Source organism: Sciurus vulgaris, assembly GCF_902686455.1.
Source record: "Sciurus vulgaris genome assembly, chromosome: 8".
Classification (NCBI taxonomy): Eukaryota; Metazoa; Chordata; class Mammalia; order Rodentia; family Sciuridae; genus Sciurus; species Sciurus vulgaris.
The window spans coordinates 23,799,880-23,827,512 of record NC_136468.1 but is presented as its reverse complement, the minus strand read 5'-3'; the positions used below and the strand labels follow the sequence as shown (position 1 = coordinate 23,827,512).

The following is a 27,633-nucleotide window of genomic DNA, read 5'->3' as shown; positions in this document are numbered from 1 at the left end:
TTGTACTGAAGGAAAACATTACTAGACTAGATAGTAAATATGCTGCTTTTTGCTCCAAAGGGAGCACTGTTTTTTTCTCGCACTATAAGGAATCCTTCCCTCCTCTTTAGAAGGCTGGATAACATACCTTATATTACACAAAGAAAACATGAGTGCAGTTGGCACATAACTTACAAGGTGTGCAGAAATGAAAAGAGACTTATGAGGAATTGATTATTGTCTCCCAACAACCAGTTAGCACATAATTGCTGTATAACACACTGTGTTTCAGAGAACAGAAAATGTCCATTATCTTTTTATGAAGCAAAGATACTTAATCCTAATAAATATGGTGTAAATGCACAGAAAGAAAAAAATTATAGACTGAAATAATTGGTGAATATTAATGTAAAAATTCTAAGGAATATATTAACCAAGAGACTAAGAGAATACATTAAGGAAATACAACCATGATGAAATGGGATTTATACTAAGAATACAAAAAAGGTTCACCACTGGAAGACTGATTAATATGAATTATCTTATTAATGAATCTAAGGATAAAAATTATGTTTATATTCAAAATGCCTTAAAGCCTTCGATAAAATCTGACACTCATCTCTAATAAAAGATCTTGAAAAAATAAGAACGGATAAATACTTCCATAACATAAATATATGTAACTGACTCCTAATTCCAGCATATTTCTTAATAGAGAATCCCAGGGGGAATTCCCAGTACAGTCAGAAACAATGTAGGATATTGCTACCTCTATTATTATGTACTATTACTCTGGAGATAATAATCAATGCAATTAATAAGAGAAAACAACTAGAAGAATAGAAACTGGAATAGACAAAACTATTTTCAGATGACATGATAGAACACCTGAGTATCTTAGAGAATCAATGATAAAACTAAGTCAAAAAAGTAATTCAGCAAGGGAGCAGGACATAATATAACATAGAAAACATTAATATTTATCTACAAAAATAAAAACCAGTTAGAAGAGTTAGAAGATACAATGGATTAAAAAGGGAAGGGTGATAGAGGGAAGCTAAATAATGGGTACCAAAAGTTATACAGAAGGAATAAGTCCTAATATTCCCAAGCAGAGTACGTGAATACAGTTTACAATAACCTACTATATATTTTATGAAGAACTAGAAGAGAGGAGTTCAAAGGCTCCAAAAATAAAGATAAGGAGATGGAAATGCCAACTATCTTGATTTTATCAGGACACACTGTATGCATGTGTTGAAATTTGATAGTGTACCCCATAACTATGTACAGTTATCACACGTTAATAAAAAATTTAAAAATTATAACAGCAATGAAAAGGATAAAATATTTAGGAATAAATGTTTAGAAGACATTCAAATCCAATATGAAAATTATTGAAAGGCACAAAAGTAGAATGTGAACAAATTAAAAGACATCTAATGTTATTGATCAGGATATGTCAATATCATCAAGATGTCTCTTTTCCCCTAAAGTTAACCTGCACATTTAATGTGATCCCAATAAAAATGCCAATGAGATTTTTTTATGAAGTTAGAAAAGTTAATATTAAAGTTCATAAGGAAAGTAAATATGCAAGAATAGCAAGGAAAATAAGGAAACATGATGAAGGTACTAACAGATATTATTACAGCCTATAAAACTTCTGTATTTTAAAAGAGACTTTCTCTAAAACTCCTAAATCCTTGGCCTAACATTTAAAATGGATTTTCAGTATGCAATTCTCTTGAGATTATACTTAGGAGTGAATTGCTCAGTCATGTGGGATAAGCATTCATTCAGCTTTTATAAATACTACCACGTTTCCAAAATGTCTATAATAACTTACATTCCCACTCAGTGTATGAAAGTTTTGGTTTTTCTCATCTTCATCAACATTTGTTATTTTCTGACTTTTTGTTTCTCACCCACCCCCAAACCACCCAGTACTAGAGATTGAATCCAGGGCCCCAGAGACACTTTACCAATAGGCTACATCTACAGCCCTTTTTAATTTGATTTTGAGATAGGGTTTCAATAAGCTTCCCAGGCTGGACTTAATTTTGCAATACCCTTGCCTCGAGACTCCCAAGTAGCTGGGATTACAGGTGTGCACCACCATGACTGGTTGTACCGTTTTAAATTTTTTTTATTGATGTCTTTTTCTTTTTGGTTTCTTAGAGTTCCTTATACATTCTCAAATTGAGCCTTTTAAAGTTCAGCTATATATGTTATTACAAATATTTCTTACTCCCTGGATACTTTTTCACATTGTTTATGGTATGTTTTGGTAAATGGAAATTTTTTCTTCATTTTTTTTCTTTTTTTTTGGGGGGGGGGGAAGGAAAAGCAGTTGTTTTTTCTTTTCTTTTTTTCTTTGCTAGTGTGATTCTCCCCAGCAGGGGAAATAAAGGTTTTAAAAACAGATGCTTCAAAGCCTACATTCTAGGTATGCCCTGATGGGGGAAAACAGAAATTCTTTAACCAAGTCTAGGTTATAAAATTTCCTTCTTGTCTTATTTTTAAATATCTTTATCACTCCAGAATCAGGACGATGTTCTAAGTTTTCTTCTAAAACATTTACTGTTCATGCTTTGTATACTTAGATCTGTTATCTACCTGGAACTAATTTGTGTGTGTGGTATGAGGTTAGGATTCGGATCTACTTTTTTCTCATCTGAATGTCCAACTGATAAACTTTCATATTGTTTTAATAACATTTTTATCTTAAGTAACACAGTCAATACCTGAACTCAAAGATGTCAGAAAAAGCAGATAATTAAAAGCAAACAAACAGAAAATCAAAAGGCCAAAGTCTTAAAATAGACCCTCTACAGAAAAGGACATAAACACTGAAATGTAGGGTAGCAGCAAAAGAAGCAGAATGGTAGGCTGCCAGTAGGGAATGCATTTGAAATTAGAAAATTCAGGTTTTGGTCTTGGCTGAGTTACTAATTCCTTTATATTATATAACTCCACACAGTCACAGAAAACAAGAATACTTAACTTTTCATAACTTGATAAAATTTATTTTACAGGGTTAAAAAACTAGGCAAATTAGTGACACAGAAAGAGATATTGCCAATTGTAGAGGAGTATGGCTTAGCAATTTGAAATGGGTTTTTGAAAACTTTTTCTTATGACATATTTCATACTACATATTATAAATATATATTAACAAACCATTATAAAACAAATGCCTACGTTGCCATAGAGTTGTGCTTTTGGTTTTTGGTTTTTGGGTACTGCGGCGCTTAACCCCTGAGCCCCAGTCATTTATTTTATTTTTTATTTTGTGACAGGGTCTCACCAAGTTGCTTAGAGCCTCGCTCGCTAACTTGCTGAGGCTGGCTTTGACTTGTGATCCTCCTGCTCAGCCTCCCAAGTCGCTGGGATTACAGTTATACACCACCATACCTGGCACCATATAGTTTTTTAAAAAGAAGATTTCTACTATCTGAAATTCACATATGCCCCCTCACTCCTCCTGATCACACCTCACTGATTTCTTTACAGAGATACTCTCCTCACTACCTTACCCATTTCCTCACTTTACTTCAGTTTCCAAATGTATCCCCAAACAACACAGTTAAGTTTTGCTTGGTGTTTTATATTCATATAATCTTCTGCAACTTGCTCAACATGATATTTGCAAAATTTAATGTTTGTGATTGAAATGGTCTCATGGTTCCAAAGTGGAATTATGAGTTCTTTCTTTTTTTAAGAAAGCATCTTAAAAAAAATCTTAAGAAAGCATTTTCAGTTTTATTAGGTATTGTTGGATTATTTTCAAAAGTAGTTGTACACAGGGATATACAGAGATTTCCATTGTTCCAAACCTTCACCAACAATATTTTGGTGTACTTTTTGGGGTACAAGCATTTTAATTTTCTAAAACTGAAGTTAATAAACTACAGCCCTATTTTTTCTGCATCCCATTTTTTACAGCTAAGATGATTTTTAGATTTTTAAGAGTTGTAAAGAAATAAAAACAAAAAAGGAAAAATATGCAACAGATAATGGAGGAGCAAAAAAAACCTAAAATATTTATTTTATGGTCATTTAAAGAAAAGTTGGTTAATTCCTGTTCTAAAACATCCTTATCAAACTTACTTCCTTCATAATTTCAGTTTATTTTACAAACTACTGCAAAAATGACCTTCATTACCTCCTAAGGTTCCCCAAAGATTCAAAATGCCCACTAGAATATAGGCTAAGCTTGTTTGTTTAAAATTTTAGATGCATACTTAGTATAGAGAGTAACAGGGTCAATTATACTAAGTGGCTGAGTATTAAGAATAAAACAAAATCTACTTTGATTCTTTTAACTGAAATTTATTTTTCTAATTATCTCTAATATACTCTCACTAGTTCTATTCAACACTGTATTGGAAATACTAGCTATTTTAATAAGGCAAGAAAAAAAAAGACATTTTGATTGGAAATAAAGTGAAACTTTATTCAGAGATGAGATGATTATGTTCATGGTCCCAAGAAAGGTATATAATAATAATTATAACTAATAAGGGAACTTAGCAAGGTCATGGGATATGGAATTAATTAGGAAAAATAAAAAAGCTTTTTATGTACTACCAGTAAACAATTATTTTACTGGTTATATGGTTATTTGCTTTTCAAATAAAGATGCCAAAGTACTCCAATGAGGAAGTATTTCAGACAAATTATGCTGGGATAACTGGATATCAGTAGAGAGAAACACTGAAATTATCACACAAAAATTAATTCAAGTTCGGTTATAGACCAAAATATAAAAGCTAAAACCATATAACATTTAGAATAAAACAGGAGAGAATATCTTTCTGACTTGGACTTGGAGGTTGATAAAGGTTATTTAGATTGCTTGCTTATTAACTGTGAAAGAAAAAAATTGATAAATTGGACTTCATAAAAATTAAAACTTCTACTCCTCAATAGACTCTGTTAAGAAAAGAAACAGATGTGTCACAGACTGGGAGAAAACATGATCATGTCTGAACTCTTACCTTGAACTCATCTGAAATTTCAGACACAAAAGAAGATATCTGCTTCATGAGCCTGTCCACACTGCTCTCACTTCCTGTTTTGAGCAATGTAGTAATGGCTAGGGTAGCTATGCTTCTGTTTGAGTCTGTGATCAAGTTTTCTAAATCCAGATTGCAGGCAGTAACAGCAGAGGGGTGCTTCATTGCCACCTTGTGGAAGGGCAAGAAAAAAATTAGTAAGCAATATTGCCATTGATAAAGGCCAAAACTTAAATTTTAATGAAGATAAGTGGTAGTCCAAAGGGAACAATAAGGATTAAAGTAATTGTTCTGGTAGCTCAGTGGTAGCATGTTTGCTTAGTGTGTGCAAGGCCCTGGGTTCAATCTTCAGCACCAAAAAAAAAAAAAAAAAAAAAAATTCAAAGATAATTTTAAACTAATGAGTATAGTATATCACTTGTTAAATGATTAATTGTCACAGCATAGTACAGTACTCTTTTTTGTTAGGTTCTTACTGCCCTATAACAATTGTCACAGTCTTTTATTATAGATGGCCTTTATTTCTTTATAGTACATGTGTCTATGAATATCTACTTTACTAGATGTTAGAGTTATGAGAATAGTATCCACCATGGTAAACACTGCTCAACAAAGAAAGTTAATACGTTATCACTTAGAAAACAATTCTGTAATTAAACAAGTAAATTCTAGGTAAACTACATTTCCAATGGTCACTAAAATATGCCTGTCATTCTCCCATTTCCTTTGCTTTTGGTGACGTTGTTCCACCTGTCTATCTCATACTGGTACAGAGTCCCCGATTCATAACTGTGAAAATGTGAAAACACTCTGCAAAGCACTGTCATTAAAATTCATTTAACAGCAAAACATGACCCAAACTAATGAAAAACTAAATATGCATTTGTCCCACTTAACAAGGATCATAATAAGTTTCGTGCAGAAATATTTGTGTGCCTTATGGTACAATAATTTAATTTTAAATAGCCACTTGTGGTAAACAGCTACCGTAAACAACAGTGTAGTTCTTGAACATAAAGTGCATAAAAGTGAAAAAATGAGTTATAATCTTCTGCTGAATAATACTATAAATGGTCATACCTAAGACCACAAATACAAATGAGGTGTTATAGAAGTGAAGACCATAAATTATATATACTAATCTTGAAGAGAAAGCAAAATGTTCACATTCAATGTTTCTCAATCAAACACTGATGTAAGTCCACAGTTAGCAAATGGAAACCTACCTTGTTCAAGGTCCTTACAGCTGCATATCTCAAGGCTGGCTTAGGTGAGCTACAGAAAAGTTGAAGAACTAAAACAAACAAACAAAATCCCTATATTGTTCATTTCATTATATATCATTTAGATGAAAATATAATGCATAATGAATCATTAAAAATGAATAAGAAAATGAAATCACAGCATGAGAAATATTTATCATATCAAAAATAGAAAAAGCTATTAAACTTTACTAGAAAATACAGTCCACTTCTAAGAATTAGAGTACTCATTAATATTTGAATTTAAAATGACAGAAATATGGAAAATTATGGCCTGGGATGTAGCTCAGGAACAAAGCACCTGCTTCACATACTCAAGGACCTGGATTCAATTCACAGCAATACACACACGCATACACACACACACACACACACACACACACTCTCACGCACACACGCAGGTAGTTATGGGAGTAAATGGGCTTTCTAAACATTAAGGAAAACTTGAAGATATTAAGGTTATTTGTCTTCTAAGTAAAATTCTTTCAAAAGTTTTATATGGAGAAACAAACTTCAAAAAAGTAATAAAGAACAACTCAAATAAGTTACACATAAGCTATCAAAATGCAAAGGCTATATATAGTTAAGGTTCAAAAATCATTCTTAACACCTATTCTGCAGAATATCAAACTTAAGATTTTAAGAACATAAAAAGTCAGTTATCAAATACATAACTAACCTGAGACAGCAGGTGCCAACTCTCTTGCAGTACAGTTAGGAAGATGGATGATAGCAGAAGCAGCTTCATAAATAACCATTTCATGTTTATTTCGCAAGCAGCTCTCAATAAAATCAAAGAGTGGACTTTCATGGCTGCCAATAAATATATATATATATATATATATATACACACATATATATATGTGTCATTATTTGGATATCAAATAGACAATAAACATAATGGTAAAAGCACAAATAGACTGAATCTACACTTCTGGAGTGGTGGATGAAGGACCTCTGAAAATTCACTTCTCCAAAAAACAATGACAAAAAATTTATCAAAACCAACATTTTCAAAACTCTAGCAACCAAACACTTGGAATAATCCTTTGAGCATTAATTTAAAAAACAAAACAAAACAACAACAACAACAAAAAAAAACAGCTGAATCTTGGTTTAGAATGATGAGTGTGTTTGAACTTACCCTACTCCGGATTTTCATTCCCACCTTCCCGGTTTCATTGTAGCCCTGGAAACAAGTAGCCTCTGAACCACAGAAGCTATGAAAACCAGAAGCCTAACAAAGTTGATCTAACAACAGAAAATCAATTCATGTTATATGCCACATTAATACTATAAAAGATGAAAACCACACAGCTCAGTTTTTGATAAAAAAAAAAATTATGAGCCATACAAAATAACAGTGAAATATGGTCCATACGTTGGGGAAAAAAGCCATGAACAGAAATTACTCCTGAGGAAGCCCAGAAGTTGGACTTGCCAGGCAAAGCTTTAAGTCAGTCAGTTCAAATATGTTCAAGAAACTAAAGGAAACCATGTCAAAAGAATTAAAGGGAAGTATAATAATGATACCTCTCTACAGAAAGACCATCATCAAAAAGATACAAATGATTTCTTTAAAGAAACAAATTAAAAATTTTAGATTTAGAAAGTACAGTGACTGGAATGAAAACATTTACTAGGGAGGTTCAATAGCACTGGCAGATGAAAGAACCAGCAAGCTTGATAAACTGAGATAAACCAGTGTGGCAGGGAACATGGGAAGGAAACTGACAGATTTGAAAACCTGTGTATCATGAACAAGGGTACCAACTCTGCATTACAGGAATCCAAGAAAGTGAGAGACAAAGAGGCAAAAGAATATTCAAAGAAATGATGACTGAAAACCTCCCAAAGCTGATTCAAAGACTGAGATAATTCACTGCTTTACAAAAAATATAAGAAGAATACTTTAGACTAAAAGACTGATTTCTGACTGACACATTAGAAATGTGACTGATATAATATACTCTACAGATGTTTTCTCATTTCTCAACTACTTTAAAGGCCATAAAATTGTATAAAGTAATAATTACAACATGCTATTAGTGAATTTATAACATACATAAGCATCATTAGTGATAACAGCAAATAAGAAGGAAAAAGGAATAGAACTATATTGGAACAAAGATTCCATATTTTACTAGATTTAAACTAACATCAATCTGAGGTAAACTGTGATAAATTAAAATACTTATTATTATCCCTACAACAATAATTAAAACTGGGTTGGGTTTGTGACTCAGTGGTAGAGTGCATGCCTAGCAATTGTGGAGTACTGGGTTCGATCCTCAGCACCACATTAAAAACAAAAAATTATTTTAAAAAAATATCAAAACGAAAAAGTTAGAATATTGACAGGAATTAAAATGAAATGATACACTTATAAAGCAATTAAAGAGGATGCAAGGAACAACAATAAAAAGGACAAGAGATTTACAGAGAACAAAGAGCAAAATGGCAAGGATAAATCTAATGATATCCATAATTATATTACCATGAATGGTCTAAAACATCCAAAAGATAGAGACCATCAGACAATTTAAAAAAGTAAGCTCCTTCTGTGTTAGATGTATACATTTTACATTTAAAGTTCCAAGTAGAATGAAAGTAAGAAATGCAAAAAAGATATGGCATGCAAACAATAACCATGCGAGATCAGGAATAGCTATATTAATTTCAGACAAAACAGAATTTAACAAAAATATTGAGACAAAAAGAGACATTTTACAATGATAAAGAGGTCATTGTATGAGGAAGGGTATAACAAGGATAAACATACAACAGAACCTCAAAAAAATACATGAAATAAACCTGACAATAAGAAGATAATCATTTAATAATAATAGCTGGAATTGTCTATAGCTACCGAGTAACTGACAGAAAAACTAGACAGAAATTTTATCGAGGATACAAATGATCTGAAGAACACAACCAACTCAACCTGATCACATAAAACAACCAATCTGCTGGGCAAGGTGGGGCATGCCTGTAATCCCAGTGGTTCGGGAGGTTGAGGCAGGAGGATCAGGAATTCAAAGCTAGCCTCAGCAACTTATCGAGGTCCTAAGCAATTCAGTGAGATCCTGTCTCTAAATAACGTATTTTTAAAAAGAGCTGGAGATGTGGCTCAGTGGTTAAGGGTCCCTGGGTTCAATCCTTGGTACAAAACAAAACAAAAATAAAACCCCAATAAACAAAAAATCCACAATCAATCCAATGACTATAAAACACATCTCCTTTTCAAGTGCATATGGACCCTTGCTAAGGATAGATTAGATGCCAGGTCATAAAACAAGACTCAACACGTAAGGACAGAAATCATACAAAAATCAAAGAAACACAAATTTGGTTATCTGAAAAAATCAACAAAACTGACAAAGCTTCATCTAGACTAACCAAGAAAAAAAAGACAAAAAGACACAAATTACCAAAATCAAGAATGAAAGAAGACTATCACTACTGATCCAAAAGAAATTTTTAAAAATCATGAGAAAATTTTATGAATTGTATGTCAAAAAATTAGGTAACCTAGATGAAAGAGACAAATTCCTAGAAACACCTAACTACTAAAACTGACTCAAGAAGAAATAGCCTAAATAACTTATACTGAGTCAATTATTTTTTAAAAAATCATTCCTTTGCTGGGTATGGTGGCACACATCTGTAATCTCAGGGAGTCTGAGGCAGGAAGATCACAAGTTCAAAGTCAGCTTCAACAACTTAGTAATGCCCTAAGCAAATTAGTAAGACCCTGACTCAATATAAAAAGTGGAAAAAAAAAAAGAAAAAAAAAGAAAAAGAAAAAGAAAAAAAAAAAAAGGGCTGGTGATGTAAGCAACCTTGGGTTCAATCCGTGGTACTACCCCAGCAAAAATCACCCCTTAGTCAGGCATGATGGCATATCCCTCTAACTCCAGTGACTTGGGAGGCTGAGGCAGGAGAATTACAAGTTCAAGACCAGCCCAGGAAACTTACACTTTAAAAAAAAAAAGGAAAGAAAAAAGGGAGGGTTGGAAGTGTACCTGGGTGGTAGAATGCACCTAGATTTAATCCCCAGTACAACACACATACGCAAACACACACACAAAACCCACCCCTCAAAGAAAAACAGATCTAGATGGCTTCACTGGTTAGTTCTATCAAATATTTAAATAATAATACCAATTCTTCACAAAAGAAATAAAAAGGGAACACTCACAACTCAACTAACTATATGATATCAGTATGACAAAAATTCACAAAAAAAAACTACAAACAATATTCCTTTTAACATAGACAAAAATGTTTTTAACAAAATATCAGTAAATGGAATCCAGTAATAAACATAAAAATTATACATCACAGTTGTTTTATTAATCACAGGAATACAAAGTTGGTTTAACATTAGAAAAACAATTAATGTAATACGGTACAGTAATATAAAGGATGAAAACTATAATCATCTTAATATATACAGAAACAAGAACTAAAAAAATCTAACACCCATTCATTATTTAAAAAAAAAAAAAAATCCCCATAAACTAGAATTAAAGGCATATCCTCAACTGAATAAGGATATTTTCAGAAAATCCACACTTAACATCATGCTTAATGCATTTCTAAGATCAGGGATTCAAGACAAGAGTGTCTGCTTTCATTACTTCTACTTAGCACTTCCTACTCATCACTTCTACTTAGTTAAAGGCCTGAGCCAGTGCGGTGCAGCACAAAAAGAAATTAAAGGCATCCAATTTGGAAAATAAGTAAAACTGTCTTTTTTCACAGATGGCATGGTCCTATACACAGAAAATCCCCAGGAATACACATAAACATATCATGCATACCTGGAACTAATAAAGGAACATAGCAAAATTGCAGTATACAAAATCAACAAGTAAAAATCAACTGTATTTCTACATATTGGCAACAAAAAATTTCAAAATGAAACTAATAAAATAGTTCCATTCACAATAGCATAAGAATAAAATATTTAAAATTAATTTTAAAAAACATAAGACTTTTATGCTGTGCAATGCAAAATCCTTCTGAGAAATCTAAACGAAGGACTAGTCATGGACTGAAAACTTCTTTATTACCAAGATGGCCACTCTCACATTAATTTATTTAAAATACAGCTACTGGTTTGTTTGTTTGTTTTCAGTGTAATTCTTATCAAAATGCAAGTAGACTTTTTCTTGTAGAAATTCAAAACTACTCCTAAAATTTACGTGAATATGCGAAGGACCTAGAGTATTCAAAACGATTTTGAAAAACTTTTATTTCCTAACTTTGAAACTTACTATAAAGCTTCAGTAACCATCATAGTATAGTACTGGCACGAGAATAGATATTTAGATCAACTGAACATAACTGGGAGTTTTAATACATTCATGGTCTGCTAATTTTCAAAAAAGGTGCCTAGATAATTCAAAAGGTTTTCACCAAGTGGTGCTGGAAAAAAATGGATATCCATATCTTTTAAAAATGAACTTAAGACTATTAAATCATCATACACAAAAATTAACTCAAAATGGACTACAGTCCCAAATGCAAAAATGAAACTATTTGACTTGAGAATAATGCTTGGGAAATCTTTGCAACCTTGACTTGGGCAGAGTTCTTGGATACAACATCAAAAGCACAATTCTTCAAAGGAAAAGCTGATAAAATGAACTTCATCAAAATTTAAAACATTTATACTTTAACAAGAAGTCACAAGGAAATGAAAGACATGCAACAGACTATGAGAAAATATCTGCTGTATTTTGTGAAGGAATTTTTTTGTCAAAATAAAGCAAGAGATTAGTCTGTGGTTTTCTTATGCAATTTCTGTCAGGCTTTGTTATCCAAGTTATTCAGATTATCATCTAGTTGACAAAAGATTTGTATCCAGAATATTTAAGGAAGTCTTTTAATTCAAACATTAAAAAATGGGTAAAAGATGTGAATGATTTTTCACTCAAAAACAAACAAAAAGACCAGCTAATAAGCACCTGATGAAAAAATAATTACAAGCCATTAGGGAAATCAAAATAGTAACCAGAAAGAGACACCACTACAAGAGCAGGACAAGTTGGCACATGCCTGTAATTCCAAGGACTGGGGAGGCTGAGGCAGGAGGACTGCATGTTCAAGGCCAGCTTTGATAACTCAGTGCAAACTTGTCTGGAGATAGGGTCCAAATATAAAAATGGGATAGGGACATAGCTCAGTAGTAGAGCACTACTGGGCTATTCAATCTCTAGTACCATCAAAAAGAGAGAAAGAGAAAGACCATTCATTACACACCCACTTAAATGGCTAAAACAATAACAACGCAAGCACAAAACATCAGACAATATCACCTGTTGGTGAAGATGTGGAAAACTAAAGTTCTCACACACAATGTAAAATGCCAGGGTTACTTTTTCTTAAAAGTTAAACACACCAAAAAAGAAAAGTTAAACACAGCATATAAACCAATTATTCCATTTATAGGAATCTTCCAAGAGAATCAAAAAATATATGTCCACTCAAAGATTTGTATGTAATTCTTCATAGCAATGTTATACTTAATAGAAAAGGAAACAATCCAAATGTCCATCAATTGATGAACAAATAAACAAAAAATGGTCTACCCATACCACAAAATATTATTTAGTCATAAAAAGGAATACAGTAATGATGCAGGCTACAACAGTAAACCTCAAAAACAACATGCTAAATAAAGAAGTTCATGTGAAGAACTTAACGTGAAAATTGCATATGTATGATTCCAATATCTACATTTTATTTATCTGTTCTATCTAGACATGTCTAGATAAGCAAATTTATAAAAACAAAAGGCAGCTCAGTGGTTGCATTTTAATAGCAATTTATAAATTAAATGTAATTCCAACATTTTAAAATTATCCTGTTACAAAGTCTACTACATTTAAAAATATTACTTAAGAAACAATCAGAAGCCAGGCATGTGGTATAGATGCCAGGCCTGTAATCCCAGTGGCTTGGGAGGCTAAGACAGGAGGATTGAAAGTTCAAGACCAGCCTCTGCAATTTAGGGAGACCCTAAGCAATTAGCAAGACCCTGCCTCAAAATAAAATCCAAAAAGGGCTGGGGATGTGGTTCAGTGGTTAATTGAACTGGGTCAATTCCTAATATCAAAAAAAAGAAAAAGAAAGAAAGAAAAAAGAAACTATCAGAGGGCCCTTACTCCCAATAGGCCGAATGTGCTTTCCAATATCCAGTTGGTTATTGTCACTATAAAAATCATTTTGCTACCATTCTGTGAAAAAGAACATATAATACCTGTTTTTAAATTAAAAGTTTAATTAGCAAGTAGTATTTATCTTTGAATTTTTAAGTTTAAATTTACCTTTTAAAACTGGAGACAGTACTCCTTCACAATCATCCCCAGTGGCTGTCCCTATATGCCTGGTTCCTAACGATAACCACTAGAATCCGAGTTTATAATTTATCTTCCAAGATCTTTAAAAGTAAAATTTATACCCACACATACACAGGGAGAAATGATATTCAGGGTCTTTTTTCCTTTACAGAAATGGTGTTCAGCTACACATTTACTTTATCATGTTTTTTCCATAAAGCAACATTTTAAAAATACAGAACCATATATATATGCTTATAAGTTCAATTACATATGTAATCGATTTCTCATTAAATGTTTATTAACATTCTATAACTAGGCTTTTTATTCAATATTTTATTGGATAGATGTTAAAGAATCTCTTAATATTTTGACATTCTAAATAATACCAGAAGTGACTTTCTATTTGTCTCCTTCTGAACATGTACAATTGTTCCTCTGTAGTGGATTCTTAAAGAAAAACCAGTGAATCACAGGCAATGTATGTACTTTTTAACAGACACAGCCAAATCACCAAAAAAAGTATTTGTACCAATTTATGCTCTCAGCAAGGTGGTATTAGAATACCCACAATCTACTCAATATTCTACAAAATATTTAAAATTTTGCCAATTTGATGGGTAAAAAAACAGACTATTGTTTTAACTTGCATTTCTCTAATTATAGTAAGGTGATGCTTTTTAAATATGTTTATTGCAAATGTGTTTCCTTATCTGAAGGTACCTGTTAATAATCTTTGTCCAATTTTTTTTTTATTTTATTGTAAACAAATGGGATACATGTTGCTTCTCTGTACATGGCGTAAAGGCATACCATTTGCGTAATCAAAAATTTACATAGAGCAATGTTGTTTGATTCATTCTGTTATTTTTTCCCTTCCCCTCACCCCTCCCTCCCCTCCCACCCCTCTATAAAGTGCTTCCTTCCTCCATACTTGCCCCCCTCCCTAACCCTAACACTAACCCTTCCCTCCCCCCCATTATGTGTCATCATCCACTTATTACCGATACCATTCGTCCTTTGGCTTTTTGAGATTGGCTTCTCTCACTTAGCATAATATTCTCCAATTTCATCCATTTGCCTGCAAATGCCATAATTTTATCATTCTTTATGGCTGAGTAATATTCCATTATATATATATACCACAGTTTCTTTATCCACTCATCAATTGAAGGGCATCTAGGTTGGTTCCACAGTCTGGCTATTGTGAATTGAGCAGCTATGAACATTGATGTGGCTGTATCTCTGTAGTATGCTGATTTTAAGTCCTTTGGGTATAGGCCAAGGAGTGGGATAGCTGGGTCAAATGGAGGGTCCATTCCAAGTTTTCTAAGGAATCTCCACACTGCTTTCCAGAGTGGCTGCACTAATTTGCAGCCCCACCAGCCATGTATGAGTGTACCTTTCTCCCCACATCCTCGCCAACACCTGTTGTTGCTCGTATTCTTGATAATCGCCATTCTAATTGGGGTGAGATGGAATCTTAGGGTGGTTTTGATTTGCATTTCTCTTATTACTAGAGATGTTGAACATTTTTCCATATGTTTGTTGATTGCTTGTAGATCTTCTTCTGTGAAGTGTCTATTCATTTCCTTAGCCCATTTGTCCACTGGATTATTTGAATTCTTGGAGTAGAGTTTTTTGAGTTCTTTATAGATTCTGGAGATTAGTGCTCTATCTGAAGCATGATTGGCAAAGATATTCTCCCACTCTGTAGGCTTTTTCTTCGCATTGCTGATAGTTTCCTTTGCTGAGAGAAAGCTTTTTAGTTTGAATCTCTCCCAGTTATTGATTCTTGTTTTTATTTCTTGTGCTATGGGAGTCCTGTTAAGGAAGTCTGGTCCTAAGCCGACATGTTGAAGATCTGGACCTATTTTTTCTTCTATAATCTGCAGGGTCTCTGGTCTGATTTCGAGGTCCTTAATCCATTTTGAGTTTAGTTTTGTGCACGGTGAGAGATAAGGGTTTAGTTTCATTCTGTTGCATATGGATTTCCAATTCTCCCAGCACCATTTGTTGAAGAGGCTATCTTTTCTCCATTGCATATTTTTGGCCCCTTTGTCTAGTATGAGAAAATTGTATTTACTTGGGTTTGTGTCCATGTCCTCTATTCTGTACCATTGATCTACCTTTCTATTTTGGTACCAATACCATGCCGTTTTTGTTACTATTGCTTTGTAGTAGAGTTGAAGATCTGGTATTGCAATACCCCCTGTTTCACTCTTCCTGCTAAGGATTCCTTTAGCTATTCTGGGTTTCTTATTCTTCCAGATGAATTTCATAATTGCTTGCTCTATTTCTGTAAGGTACGTCATTGGGATTTTAATTGGAATTGCATTGAATCTGTATAGCACTTTAGGTAGTATGGCCATTTTGACAATATTAATTCTTCCTATCCAAGAACATGGAAGATCTTTCCATCTTCTAAGGTGTTCTTTAATTTCTTTCTTTAGTGTTGTATAGTTCTCATTGCAGAGGTCTTTCACCTCTTTTGTGAGATTGATTCCCAAGTATTTTATTTTTTTCGAGGCTATTGTGAATGGGGTAGTTTTCCTAATTTCTCTTTCTGAAGATTCATCACTTATGTATAAAAATGCGTTGGATTTATGAGCACTGATCTTGTAACCTGCTAGTTTACAGTAAACCTGCTAGTTTACTGAATTCACTTATGAGTTCTAAGAGTTTTCTGGTGGAATTTCCAGGTTCCTCTAAATATATAATCATGTCATCAGCGAACAGGGATAGTTTGAGTTCTTCTTTTCCAATTCGTATCCCTTTAATTTCTTTGGTTTGTCTAATTGCTCTGGCCAGAGTCTCAAGAACGATGTTGAACAGAAGTGGTGAAAGAGGGCATCCCGGCCTTGTTCCAGTTTTTAGGGGGAATGCTTTCAGTTTTTCACCATTTAGAATGATATTAGCCATGGGCTTAGCATAAATGGCCTTTACAATGTTAAGGAATGTTCCCACTATCCCTATTTTTTCTAGTGTTTTGAGCATGAAGGGGTGCTGTATTTTATCAAATGCTTTTTCTGCATCTATTGAAATAATCATGTGATTCTTGACTTTAAGTCTATTGATATGGTGAATGACATTTATTGATTTCCGGATGTTGAACCAACCTTGCATCCCTGGGATGAAACCCACTTGATCATGGTGCACTATCTTTTTAATATGTTTTTGTATGCGATTTGCTAAAATTTTGTTGAGAATTTTTGTGTCAATGTTCACTAAGGATATTGGTCTGAAATTTTCTTTCCTTGATGAGTCTCTGTCTGGTTTAGGTATCAGTGTGATACTGGCTTCATAGAATGAGTTTGGGAGGGTTCCCTCCTCTTCTATTTTATGGAATACTTTGAGAAATATTGGAATGAGCTCTTCTTTAAAGGTTTTGTAGAACTCGGCTGAGAACCCATCTGGTCCCGAACTTTTCTTTGTTGGTAGGCTTTTGATGACTTCTTTAATTTCAGTACTTGAAATTGGTCTATTTAAATTGTTTAGGCAGTTTAGGCAATTCATATGTCTCTAGAAACCTGTTGATGTCTTCGAAATTTTCTATTTTGTTGGAGTATAGGTTATCAAAATAGCTTCTAATTATGTTTGTATTTCAATCGTGTCTGTTGTGATATTTCCTTGTTCATTCCGAATTTTAGTGATTTGGGTTTTCTCTCGTCTTCTCTTTGTTAGTGTGGCTAAAGGTTTATCAATTTTGTTTATTTTTTCGAAGAACCAACTATTTATTTTGTCAATTTTTTGTATTGTTTCTTTTGTTTCAATTTCATTGATTTCAGCTCTGAGTTTAACTATTTCCTGTCTTCTACTACTTTTGGTGCTGGTCTGTTCTTCTTTTTCTAGGGCTTTGAGCTGTAGTGTTAGGTCGTTTATTTGTTGAGTTTTACTTCTTTTATTAAATGTGCTCCATGAAATAAATTTCCCTCTAAGTACTGCTTTCATAGTGTCCCAGAGATTTTGATATGATGTTTCTTTGTTCTCATTTACCTCTAAGAATTTTTTAATTTCCTTCCTAATATCTTCTGTTATCCATTCATCATATAATAGCATATTGTTTAATCTCCAGATGTTGGAATAGTTTCTGTTTTTTACTCTTTCATTTATTTCTAACTTCAGTCCATTATGATCTGATAGAATACAAGGTAGTGTCTCTATCTTCTTGTATTTGCTAACATTAGCTTTGTGGCATAATATATGGTCTATTTTAGAGAAGGATCCATGTGCTGCTGAGAAGAAAGTGTATTCGCTCTTGGTTGGATGGTATATTCTATAAATGTCCGTTAAGTCTAAATTATTGATTGTGTTATTGAGATCTATGGTTTCTTTGTTCAATTTTTGTCTGGAAGATCTGTCCAGTGGGGAGAGAGGCGTGTTAAAATCACCTAGTATTATTGTGTTATGGTCTATTTGGTTTCTGAAATTGAGAAGGATTTGTTTGACATACATGGATGAGCCACTGTTTGGGGCATAGATGTTTATGATTGTTATATCTTGCTGATTTATGCTTCCCATAAGCAGTATGAAATGACCTTCTTTATCCCTTCTGACTAACTTTGGCTTGAAGTCCACATTATCTGAAATGAGGATGGATACTCCAGCTTTTTTGCTGAGTCCATGTGCATGGTATGTTTTCCCCCATCCTTTCACCTTTAGTCTATGGGTATCTTTTTCTATGAGGTGAGTCTCTTATAGGCAACATATTGTTGGATCTTTCTTTTTAATCCATTCTGCCAGTTTATGTCTTTTGATTGATGAATTCAGGCCATTAACGTTCAGGGTTATTATTGAGATATGATTTGGTTTCCCGGTCATTTGGTTCATTTTTTAAATTTTATTTATTTATTTGTTTGACACAACTTGGTTCCTCCTTTTTTTGACAATTCCTTTAGCATAATTCCTCCCTTTGCTGATTGGCTTCTTTCTTTTTCATCTCTTCCTCATGGAATATTTTGCTGAGAATGTTCTGTAATGCTGGCTTTCTTTTTATAAATTCTTTTAGCTTTTGTTTATCATGGAAGGATTTTATTTCATCGTCAAATTTGAAGGTCAGTTTTGCTGGGTATAAGATTCTTGGTTGGCATCCATTTTCCTTCAGGACTTGGAAAATGTTGTTCCAGGACCTTCTAGCTTTTAGGGTCTGGATTGAAAAATCTGCTGATATCCATATTGGTTTCCCCCTGAATGTAATTTGGTTCTTTTCTCTCACAGCCTTTAAAAGTCTGTCTTTATTTTGTATGTTAGGTATTTTCATTATAATGTGCCTTGGTGTGGGTCTGTTGTAATTTTGTGTATTTGGAGTCCTATAAGCCTCTTGAACTTGATTTTCCATTTCATTCTTCAGATTTGGGAAATTTTCTGATATTATTTCATTGAATAGATTGTTCATTCCTTTGATTTGTTTCTCTAGGCCTTCCTCAATCCCAATAATTCTTAAATTTGGCCTTTTCATGATATCCCATAGTTCTTGTAGATTCTGTTCATGATTTCTTACCATCTTCTCTGTTTGTTCAACTTTGTTTTCAAGGTTAAATATTTTGTCTTCAATGTCTGAGGTTCTGTCTTCCAGGTGTTCTATCCTACTGGATATGCTTTCTATGGAGTTCTTAATTTGGTTTATTGTTTCCTTAATGTGAAGGATTTCTGTCTGGTTTTTTTTCATTATCTCTAACTCTTTATTGAAATGATCTTTTGCTTCCTGTATTTGCTCTTTTAACTGTCGATTGGTGTGATCATTCAATGCCTGCATTTGCTCTTTCATCTCATCATTCAATGCGTGCATTTGCTCTTTCATCTCATTGTTTGCTTCCCTGATCATTTTAATTATGTACATTCTGAACTCCTTTTCTGTCATTTCTTCTGCCATGCTGTCATTGGGTTTTATTGATGTAACATCTAGATTTGTTTGCAGCATTTTCTTTCTTTGTTTTCTCATATTGTTCAGGTATCAGTGGACCGCTGAGATATTGTAGGTTTCCTCTATTGACTTACAATGTCCCTGAAGATTTCTATATATATCCCCTTAGCCTTCAGTAGGCTGAAGTCTTGGAGGAAGTTGATAATGCGGTGCTCCACAAGGAAGCTGCCTCTCTAGGAGTGGTGGCCTTCAGGTGGGGTATATTCCCTGCTAGTAGGCAGAGGTGCCTCCACTTGTTGACCAATGGTCATCCAAAGGGGACCTAGGCTGCGGGTTGAGGCAAGGCCTGTTTGGGCCTGTGTCTCTGGTTTTACCGTCCTTGTGGGGAAACCTCACCCGGCAGGGAAGACTCACCTGGTGGGGAGGTCTCGTTGGTCAGTTCCCTCCTAGTGGTTCCCTCAATTTACAGCTACCGCCTAGGCTGGGCTGCCTTCCTCTGCAAAGTTCCCAGGGGCCCGGCCCTACCTCCTGGGCCTGGGAGCCTCACCCTTCGCAGATGAGTCTCCTTAGGCTGCCCCTCCTCAGAGAATCTGCCCGCAGTCCTGGAACCTTCGCTGCGCCCCTCAGCTTGTCTCTGTGGGGCTCTTCCACCAAGAAGCCTCCTAGATCCTGGGACCCTGCTGTGCGCCTAATCGCCTGGCTATGCGGCCCCTCCTCTGAGCAGCCACCTGGGGCCCCGTACAATCGCTCTGAGTCCCAGAGACCCGCCACACACCTCTTTCTCCAGACTGCCGCCCAGTATTCCGTTGCGGTCACTAGGAGTCCAAGCAACTCACTGCGTGCCTCCTCCCACCAACCACCAGTAGCCCTGGGCAATCAATCACTCCGAGTTGAAATGACCCTCCCCGTTTCTCCTCCTCCTCCTGGTAACCCCCCCAGGTTTTCAGGAGCGGTCGCTCTGAGTGGCTCTGAATCCACGTGACCCGCTGCACGCGTCCTCTGGGCAACCGCCCGGAGCTCTGGTGCGGCCACTCGAGACCAAGTGACCCACCGCGCTTCTCCTCCAGGCAGCCCCCCTGTGTTCAGGAGCGGTCGCTTTAAGTCCAAACAACTCAACACTTGCCTTCTCCTCTGAGCAGCCGCCTGGAGCTCTAATGCAGTCACTGCGAGTCCAAACGACCCGCCGCGCTCCTCCTCCTCCTCCTCCTACTCCTCCGGGCAGGCCCTGGTGTTCAGAAGTGGTCTGAGTCCAAACAGCTCGCTGCGCCACTTCTCCTCTGGCAACCGCCTGCAGCTCAGGTACAGTCACTCCGAATCCAAGCGGCCACGCTCCTCCTCCTCCTCCTCAGGGCAGGCCCCGGTGTCCTGAGTCCACACAGCTCTCCTCGCCACTCCTCCCCTGGGCAGCCACCGGAGCCCCAGTGGTTGCTCCGAGTCCCAGCGTTGTGCTGAGCGGCCTCCTCTCCAATGCTCCCAGTTGTCCAAGTTCACTGCTCCAGCGGGGGGAGGGGCGTCTCGCCGGCAGCTCTAGTTCACAAAATTCCCTGCGTTCCGGGAGTACCGTCCCATCCGGGACACCTCCCCAATGGGAGAGACTCACCCGGCTGCTTTGAGTTGGTCCCAAGTCTCTCAATATCTCCTCTTTTGAATCCTGAGTCCTGGAGCAACATGAAATGCAGCCATCCTCTAGGCCGCCATCTTGAAACCTCCCTTATTCATTTATTTTTATGTGGTCCTGAGGATAGATCCCAGGGCCTCACACGTGCTAGGCATTGCTCCACCACTGAGCCACAATCCCAGTCCCTCTATTTTTTTTTTTAAGTTTCCATTTCCCTTACTCATTTAAGACAACTATTTCCATTAGTCTTAGACAAATTGATATAATAGATAAAGTTTTTATCTGCTAATTCCAATATCCAGGTCATATCAAAGTCAAGTTTTTTTGATTACTTTTTCTCTTGACTACTACTGATTACATTTCCCAAATTCTTTGCACTCTAGTAATTTTTCACTATATATTAGCCACGGTGAATGGTAAAGTGCAAAGACTCTAAAACATGATACTGAGATAGAACTTCAAACTTCATGTTCTCCACAATGAACTGCAACTGAATTCTCCACTCAATGCTTTTATCTTAACAATTCCTGCTTTATGCCAGGCCTCCTAACTTCTTCTCCTGTACAAGCACAAGTGGTCAGCCAATGAGTTTTTTCAGAGTTTAAATGAATTCTGAAATTCACTTTTTTTGTGACTCCCTCCTTTTCAGAATTTTTACTCTATGTTTTCAGTTACTCTTCTAATCTCAGGTTGTGCTCTGACTCGGTTCAGTAAATACTGTAGCTTTCTGCCATCTCATACCCAGGAATTGTGGAATGATCTCAGAAGAACAGCCATAAATAAACTTCACCCAGAAGAGTTTTTGTCTTTTAGGCATCAACTGCCCTTGTCTTTTATGCATCAACTGTTATCTCCTTTTCACCAGTACTTTCAAATACTTGTGGGTTTTCTTCAATTGGTGGAGGCATATTTCTATACTAATGATATAATCATTTTTTGCAGAAGGATTAATCTGACCAAGTTACACCACCACACCAGAAGCAGGAAGCTCAAATGAATATTTTTAAATATTCTATTTTATCTCCTCTATTAGCTTTATCTATCTATCTATCTATCTATCTATCTATCTATTTATTTATTTATTTATTTATTTGCTTGCTTGCTTGCAGTACTTGGGATTAAACTTAGGTGTGCTCTACTTCTGAGCTAGATCCCCAGTCCTTTTTTATTTTTTATTTTGAGATAGAGTAAGTCTCACTAGGTTACCCAGGCTGGCCTTGAACCCTCAGCCTCCCAAGTCACTGGGATTACAGGTGTGTACCACTATACCCAGCCTCTGTTAACATTTAAGGCTTTTTAATGATTACAATATTTATCCTCACAAGATTATAATATTCACCATACTGTAATGTAGTTAAGTATAAATTAAGGCATAACCCTTTTGCACCAGGAAAGCAGGTTTTTTTTACTCCCTAGATTCACCACCAGCTTACTATACCACAAATGATTTCTCTCCTTTTCCTGTCCTTTCCCCCAGGCTTCAACAGACTACTAAGAAAAACTTGAAGAATAATCTTGAGCAAATTGTTAATTCAGTACTTCAACATTTTCTTTTATAAAAATAAAGCCTACCTAAGATGATTCTTTTTTTTTTTTTTTTTTTGTAAATGGACACAATACCTTTATTTTATTTAGTTATTTTTAGTAGTGCTGTGGATCATACCCAGTGCCTTACATGGGCTAGGCAAGCACTCTACCACTGAGCTACAACCCTAGCCCCCTAAAATGATTCTTAAAGTCTTTCCAACTTTCATATTTAATTGTTTGTATATCCTGTAATCTATAAGTACTTTTCTTCAATAGGTTATTAGTATATTATTAGCAATTGTAGTCTATTAAGTACACATACAAAAGCTATATTAAAGTAAAAAAAATTGTGTTACTTAGAATCCTCTAATTTTTTAATTTGGAAACCATCAAACTTATCTGTAAAATCAGCACTGCCATAAGATATTCATAAAAGACAAACTCTAAGGTGTATTACTTTGCAAATAGAAAATAACTCAGGTTTACATGAAGAACTTACCCGTCCTCGGCTTCTTTTAGTAAGCGACTAGCAATTCTGATCAGCATACAGTAAGCAAACTGTGATTTAAGACCAGATTTGGTAAACTTATTTAACATCTTGGAAACAGCAAGACGATCATTCTTTCTAAGATGATACAGGACTCCCAGTGCATGGTACTAAAGAACAAAAAAAAGAATATATCATGCAGATTAGATGGAAGACAAAGCACTTCACATAAAAACAATCACATGGAACTAGATAAAAGATTTTTAGTGAAAGGATACCCAAGTCAAATGTACATAAATAGAATATCTTTTTCATACTGAACTAAACATAAGCAAGACTAAAAGAACTGAAGAGGTTCTAAATAAACCTAGAAATTTTAAGTTCAGACTGAACGAGTATGAAGGAGGTGACATACAACCTGAAGACAGCTCTGACAGGTCAACACTGGCCCATACATCTTCAGATCCAAGGCTTTACCAATGTTACAAGTCTCTTCATTTATTTTCATTTTCATTTATTTATTTATTTAGAGACAGGGTCTTGCTATGTTACCTAGTCTGATCTCAACTTCTTAGGCTCAACTCCTGCCTCAGCCTCTTGAGTGCCAGACTACAGGCATGCACCACTATGCCTGGCTATAGGACTCTTTTAATGGCTTTCAATTAATCTTGTACCACCTTAGGAGGTAAGTAAGCTGAAGAAGCATTATTATCAAGACACTTTATATAAAAACACAAAAATGAAATTTTGGAGAGCGTATGTCCCTAGAGAAAATTGCTTCTCCCTTTTCTTATGATTAAATATGCTAACACAAGATGCTATAAACATTGAAATGGCATAAATATCTTCTCAAATACACATGGACTACTTTATATAAAACTGCTAGTTAAGAATTTAATCCTGTTCTTTTTAATACAAAATAGCTTAATAAATACCATGGGATCTTTTTGACAAAATGATTTCTAAATTTCATAAAGCAAAAAAGCTGTTTATTATTTTTAAAATGTCTATACTCAAGGCTTGAGAAATATGGGACTGAATATCTTCTACTCAAATTATTTTTAAAATAAGACTGTAATGCACTGTGAAGTAGACTGACATTTCGATCTACTACAGAACATAAGATTAGTTCCCAAACATTGCTACAGGAGGTCATCTAGCTTCCACTTGAAAGGCCAATGGCATTAATTATAATTACTGAGACACTTACTTGAGAATATGCACTAGTAGACTGCTTAATATGCCAAAGAATTTGCCTTTAATTAATGCTAGAGAATCAATACATTGCCCTTTAATAAAGCTGATCCTGAGACATGCTAAATGATTAAATGATAGTACCTGGACCATAATATTGTCACTTGATGCAGCTTCTTGGGCTTCATTTATCCAGCGTTTAACCACATCATAGCTTATCTTCATCATATGCTAAATACAGGGGGAAAATGAGAATAGATAATGCATGATCACTAGAAGCACAAATTCATTTTCTTGCAAAATTACTAACAGAAATTTCACAAAAGACAGAAAACTTTGTAGCTATGTAAGTTACTTAGGTCTCTATTTCTAAAGCAATAAGCCAAAATATTTTCTTCAACACCCCTTTGCAAAGGTAAATACACGTAAGCTGGAAGGGGTGTGTAAAAGGAAATAATGAGGGGAAGAAAAGGAAGGGAATGGATAGTCACAGAATGTAGCTTAAATAATGTTAACCTGTTTTACTTCCAAGAAACTTCCCTAGAAGAAAGGAACAGAGTACAGTGTATCCCCTGCTATAAAACCCAACCCTTGACATTCCAGAATTCAGGAAGTCTTATGATTCAGCTGCCCTAATGCAGTCATACTTTGGTAACTGATTTTAATCAAATACAATGCAACATATTTTAATGAATATAGTTTGTTTTGATGAAAAGGAGAAAGAAAAGCTATTATTAAAACAAAGAGGGCTGGGGATATAGCTCAGTTGGTAGCATGCTTGCCTCGCATGCACAAGGCCCTGGGTTCAATCCCCAGCAGCACAAAACTAACAAACAAACAAAAAACAAAACAAAACAAAACAAACAAAAAAAAAGACCACCTCCCGAGAGGAAATTCAGATTTGGGACAGAAGACCTGGGATTGAAAAACATATGCAGACTAGGCACCTAGGAAAGCTAAGACCCAAAAGGTAGTAGTGCAAGTCACAAAAGATTTTTAAAAGAGAATTCCCTCAGTTTCTCCCTGTCTCCTACTTTACCCTTACCCTCCCTCATCTTTATTATGTGCACAACTTTCAGATTCGCAAAACTTTTCAAACATGTTTCATGTTTTCATGTTTTTACTGGCTCCAGATAAAACACACTTGGATAAAGTAGCAGAGATGCGTTGTGTACTTTTCATCTGTTTCATTTATGAGAAAATCATAGTAATGCTTTGTTTTAGCAATGAGAAACTGTATCATACATAAGAATCAGGAAGATGTTTGCTCACTTACTAAGGAGGACACTAGTGCTGAACTGGACACACTGGAGACTTTATCCACTATGGCCTGTTTCATGTATCTTTCAATGGCTTGTAACATGGTTCCCTAATAATATTCAAAAAGAAAAAGCTGTTGAAGAAAAACACGTCATGCAAAATTACTACTTCAAAATAACTTACAAAAACAAGTCATATACTTGTTTCTATACAAATATCCAGATACATTTAAATAATTATAATATAGTAATAATATTCCAGAGGACAAAACCCAATCAACCCAGTAGATGCTTTAAGAAAGAACATTTAGCTAGGAATGGTGTGCACACCTGTAATTCCAGTAACTCAGGAGGCTGAAAAAGAGGATTGCAAGTTTGAGGCCAGTCTCAATAAGATCCTGTCTCTAAATAAAATATAAAAAGGCCTGGGGATGTAGCTCAGAGGTGAAGCACTACTGGGTTCAATCCCCAATATCCAAAAGAAAAAAAAGAGAGAACATTTAAGATTATATGGAGGAAAGCATAACTGTTCAAAATGAAATGAAATAAACTGTCTTGAAATGGAGCATAAGCACTATTTGAATTATTTTTTCAAAGTGACTTATGTGCTTGTTCCAGGAAAGGAACACAGTTGAAATGTTAGAATACAGGAATAAAGGGCCTACTCCAACTGTTGCTAAATGATAAAATAATTCTATAAAGGGAACACAGAAGTCAGCCTATAAAAAGCGATAGTATAAAGAAACTTCTATATGGGGATGGAGGCCAGTTTTGAAGTTCTGAAGATACTTCTATGTGAAGGACATACATTATATGTGAATCCCAGACAGTCCTATAAATTAAATGTAATCCTTCTTTATCTTAGACATATAAGAAATTAAATGTGTGATATACTACTATATAAGATCTCAGTATGGAGCCTCGAAAAAAAGTTCTTTTTAACCTTCACTGGGAAAAACCTTAGCAGTAGGAAGGTGGTGGCAGATAAAAATGAGTGAACCAAGATCAATATTCAGATAAAACGAGTTTTTTTGTTAGAATTGGCAAACACTAAAAACAAAAACAACCACAATAAAATGAAAAGGGCAGTAAAAAAATTTAAACTGTTTATATTATTCCTTCTATAATTCAGATTTCCCAAATTCATAATTTGATCAGGCCAAGCTTTAAAAATTGAGAAGGTTGCAAACACACACATAAGATATACCAAAGCATGAATTATAGTATACTTGTTATTCAACTTGCTTGGCAATGCTGGCCTACCTTCATTTCAACCTTTCCTACTCAAGAGTTCCTAGAAAGGGATTACCTATCATACTTTATATAACCTAATCCCCCCAGAAACAATGGACTGAATCAAAGTTAATCACCATCCTTGAACCCAAGTGGATACAAGTTACTGGCTTTACTAGGGGATAATCAGATTCTTTTAAATATCTGAACAAGGGGGTCTAAGTCTGGTAGACTACAGATCACCACAATAAATACCTGAGAAATCTTGCCGCTGAGTTCCCTTAGAGCTTTCTATTTCTTACTCTGGTGAATGATTATAAGCCTCTAATTCCGAAACATCTGCATCCTATAATAAAGTTTTTTTATTTTTTGAATTAAATTTGAATGGGTTTTTATTTCCTATAACCAATGTGCCTATTATAGTTTAGATATGAGGGGGGGTTCCCAAAAGTTCATGTGTAAGACAACGTAAGAATTTTCAGAGATGAAATGATTAGATCATGGGTTACAACCTAATAAGTAGATTAATCTACTGATATGGATTAACTGGCAGTAACTGTAGGCAGGTAGGGTGTGGCTAGAGGAAGTAGGTCACTGGGGGTGTGCTTTGGGGTTTACACTTTGTCCCTGGTGAGTAGATTTCTCTCTGCTTCCTGGTTGCCAAGTCCTGAGCTGCGTTCCTCCTCCATGCCCTGCTGCCATGATGTTCTGCTTCATCTCATGCCCAAAGATATAGTCTCAGCTGGCAATGGACTGACCCTTTCAAATCACAAGCCAAAATAAACTTCCTCCTCTACATTGCTCTTGTTAGGCCATTTGGTCATAGTGACAAAAAAGCTAA

General features: G+C 35.2%; 1 protein-coding gene across 1 annotated transcript in view; it reads right to left on the bottom strand.

The window, feature by feature from the left end:
* The window catches only part of COPG2 (COPI coat complex subunit gamma 2), a 107,739-nt gene that overhangs the window by 55,493 nt on the left and 24,613 nt on the right, over positions 1–27,633 (bottom strand). The window contains exons 7-12 of the mRNA XM_079150194.1: positions 25,577–25,669; positions 24,445–24,531; positions 23,119–23,276; positions 6,942–7,075; positions 6,227–6,294; positions 4,983–5,171 (exon numbers count right to left, since the gene is read on the bottom strand). Of these exons, the coding sequence (XP_079006320.1) occupies positions 4,983–5,171; positions 6,227–6,294; positions 6,942–7,075; positions 23,119–23,276; positions 24,445–24,531; positions 25,577–25,669 (729 nt within the window). The remainder of the gene's footprint in view (positions 1–4,982; positions 5,172–6,226; positions 6,295–6,941; positions 7,076–23,118; positions 23,277–24,444; positions 24,532–25,576; positions 25,670–27,633) is intronic.